A 2,750-nucleotide genomic window follows, 5' to 3' on the forward strand; every position below is an offset into this window, starting at 1 on the left:
GCCCCCCAGCGGCGGCCTCGGACCCGCGCTGCCCGTGGCCGCTTCCGCCTCCAAGCTCTCGCCGCCGCTGCTGTCCTCCGTGGCCTCGCTGTCCGCCTTCCCCTTCTCCTTCGGCTCCTTCCACCTGCTCGCCCCCGGTGCGCTGAGCCCGTCGGCGCCCGCGCAGGCGGCGGGCCTGGGCAAGCCCTACAGACCGTGGGGCACGGAGATCGGAGCCTTCTAAAGCGCGGGGCCCGGGCTGGGGGCGCGCGGGGCTGTGTCGCCAACACTACCTTGACGTCGTCGGTAGGAATGAAAAGGACAAAGGTACACTTTCAGGTAGTTTTTTTTTTTAAAAGACTAAAGGTTTGTTGGTTTACTTTTTTCTTCTTCTTTTTTTTTTTATCGTGTCGGGTATTAGCAGTTTTCAAGAACTAGTTGCTGATTTTTGTTTAAAACGTGAAATGGAAATAGTATAAAGCAACGCTTCGGACAGGTGTGTGCTGGGCCTGCTCTACTCTGTAAACCTCCAGGAGTGATTCCTCGTGCCGCAGCGTCTTGGGAATCCTAACCGTTCGTGTGCCTGGTCTGCTTTTCTCCTTGTGTAGCTGTGGTCTGTTTTTAATTGATTTTCCAAACCACTGTGCTCAATGGAACATGATTCTGTTTGTTAATATTTTGACAGATTAAAGTGTTGTATAAGTAATGTTCTGGGGGGGAGCTATACTGAATTTTATATTTCCAAACAAAGCGTTGACAAATCAGATGATCAGCTTTATCCAAGAAAGAGGGGTCATTCATTCTCTGCCTCCCACAACAAAAAAGGTGGATGTCCGAACTACCAGTGGCCCTGCGTCCATTTGCCCAGCGCCTGTCCTCCGCGGCACTCGCTGCTCTGGAAGTTGGGGCTTAGGAGCTGTGCTCTGGCAGAGCAGGTCCCCAGTTAGAGAACTGGGGGCGGGAATGAAGACGACTGCGTGGAATATGCCTGCATTTATTAGTCCCACGCAGTGCAATGACTTTTTAATCCCGCACTCAAATTCACGAGTGTTAGCCCGGGAAGTGGTCATGGTCTGCAAGAGGTCAGTTGGGTAGCGCAGTGGAACCTGTTAAACGCAGAGCCCGATTTTCCTGCACATGCCAGCCTTTCTTTTTAACTGGAGGTTTGTATGTTGTGTTTTCCTTTTGGTGCATGGAAATGTGGTTGCTGAGACATTTAAAAGGGCTTTGCTGCCTGCTTCTCCTTGCTTTCTTTACCTTGGTTCAGGCTATAAAAATACCATTCTACGGGTTTATTCCTTCGGCAGGTGTAGTTTCAGTGACCTCCGCTGAGCTGGGTTTGACCTCTGTTGTACTCCTGTGTTGTGACTAAATAAAAAAGAACGAAGTATTCTGCTATACGTGTCTCACATGCCTTGGCCTTTGCCTCTGTTGACTGAGAAGAGAGAGGTTTCCTTTCACTTGCATTCTGCACAGTGATCAGTTTTTATACACTTACCGGTTTCTTTAATCTCGGAAGTCTGAACGGATTTGTGCTTTTTGAATAAGGTGACTTCATTACAGCGGAGCCTCCTACAAAAGCACGTAGCCCTTCGCTGTCCCGTCAGCCAGTCTGGGTCTGAACCGGCCGCCCGTGGACTAGGAGAGCTTAAATCAGACTGGGAACTGCGGGAGGGAAAGAAGTCCAAAATCTTTGAAACCTGTGTTCACTTCGCAAATAGCTGCTGCGAGCTGTGTGTTAGTTATGTCCTGAGGTAGAAAATGTACCTTAGCGACCAAACACGTTGCGGAGTCCGAGCCCCGCAGTCTTGCTGGGGAATCTGGCGCGATGGGCGGCGGCGGCTGCAGGCCGCACCCGCACAGCTCCCGGAGTCTTCTGTCCTCTTGTTTCCGAGGAGTTTGCTCAACCCTTTGGTTGCACTGGGGTCCTGAACAGCGTCAGGAAGGGACACGGGCTTTAGGTTAGGACAGAACCCTGCCAGGACAGAGGCAGTCACCTGGGCCCCAGGGGAGCGGAGTGCCTTCAGCCCCTTTACGTAGTCCTCCTGCCAGTGAAGGAGCTCTGGGGAAGCTCCTTGACCCTGAGGGTGATGGGAAGGAGAGAAAGCCCTGGCAGATGGAAAATGGAGCCTTCTTTTTCTGAGTCCCCTCTCACATCCCACGAGAAAACAGAGGCAAGATGGCAAGAAGTTTGGACTTGGCGCTTCGACGAGGACTGACGTCCAGGTCCTGAGGGCCTGGAGGCCGGCAGGTGGGTTTCAGGTCCGAGATGCCACTCAGGCGTGTGTGGTGTCGCTCGGACACTGCTCCCTCTTGTGACACACAGCTGTGTTCTCTGCCCTGCCTGTGCCTCAGACACTCGCCCTGTCCCGGGGCTGGGATGGAAAGTGTGCGGTAACTCCTGCCGGTGTCGGTTTAGCCTGCACCCTCCGGTGCAGCGGCGCTGCAGCGTTACTGAGCGTCCTCGCGCGCTGGTCTTCAGACTTGCGCCCTTACCTCGTTGAGACGGCTGCTGATGTCGTTTGCTGGCTCTGTCCAAAGAGCTGTGGAACTGCAGAGCGTGTCGCGTGGCCCGCTCATCCCGTGAATGTGGCCGTGCCATGATTTGGGCTGGGGTGGTACTTATGTGAAGTATGTAACTTTCCAGATTACATGCTTTGCCAGCTGAATAGTCTGGCTTCTTTTCAAACCATTCAAGTCGGCAGAGATTCTTGGTGCAGGTGGAGTTGTGGCATCCTGGGAAGCAGGATGGAGTTATAGCCACGAGCCAG

General features: G+C 53.4%; 1 protein-coding gene across 1 annotated transcript in view; it reads left to right on the forward strand.

Moving 5' to 3' along the window:
- Hey1 (hes-related family bHLH transcription factor with YRPW motif 1) overlaps positions 1-1,377 on the forward strand; it is a 3,656-nt gene extending 2,279 nt beyond the window's left edge. The window contains exon 6 of the mRNA XM_005392194.2: positions 7-1,377. Within this exon, the coding sequence (XP_005392251.1) occupies positions 7-223 (217 nt within the window). The 3' untranslated portion in view covers positions 224-1,377. The remainder of the gene's footprint in view (positions 1-6) is intronic.
- Positions 1,378-2,750: the final 1,373 nt, after the last annotated feature.

This window comes from Chinchilla lanigera, unplaced genomic scaffold (assembly GCF_000276665.1).
Source record: "Chinchilla lanigera isolate Chin_1 unplaced genomic scaffold, ChiLan1.0 scaffold00043, whole genome shotgun sequence".
In the NCBI taxonomy this organism is placed as follows: Eukaryota; Metazoa; Chordata; class Mammalia; order Rodentia; family Chinchillidae; genus Chinchilla; species Chinchilla lanigera.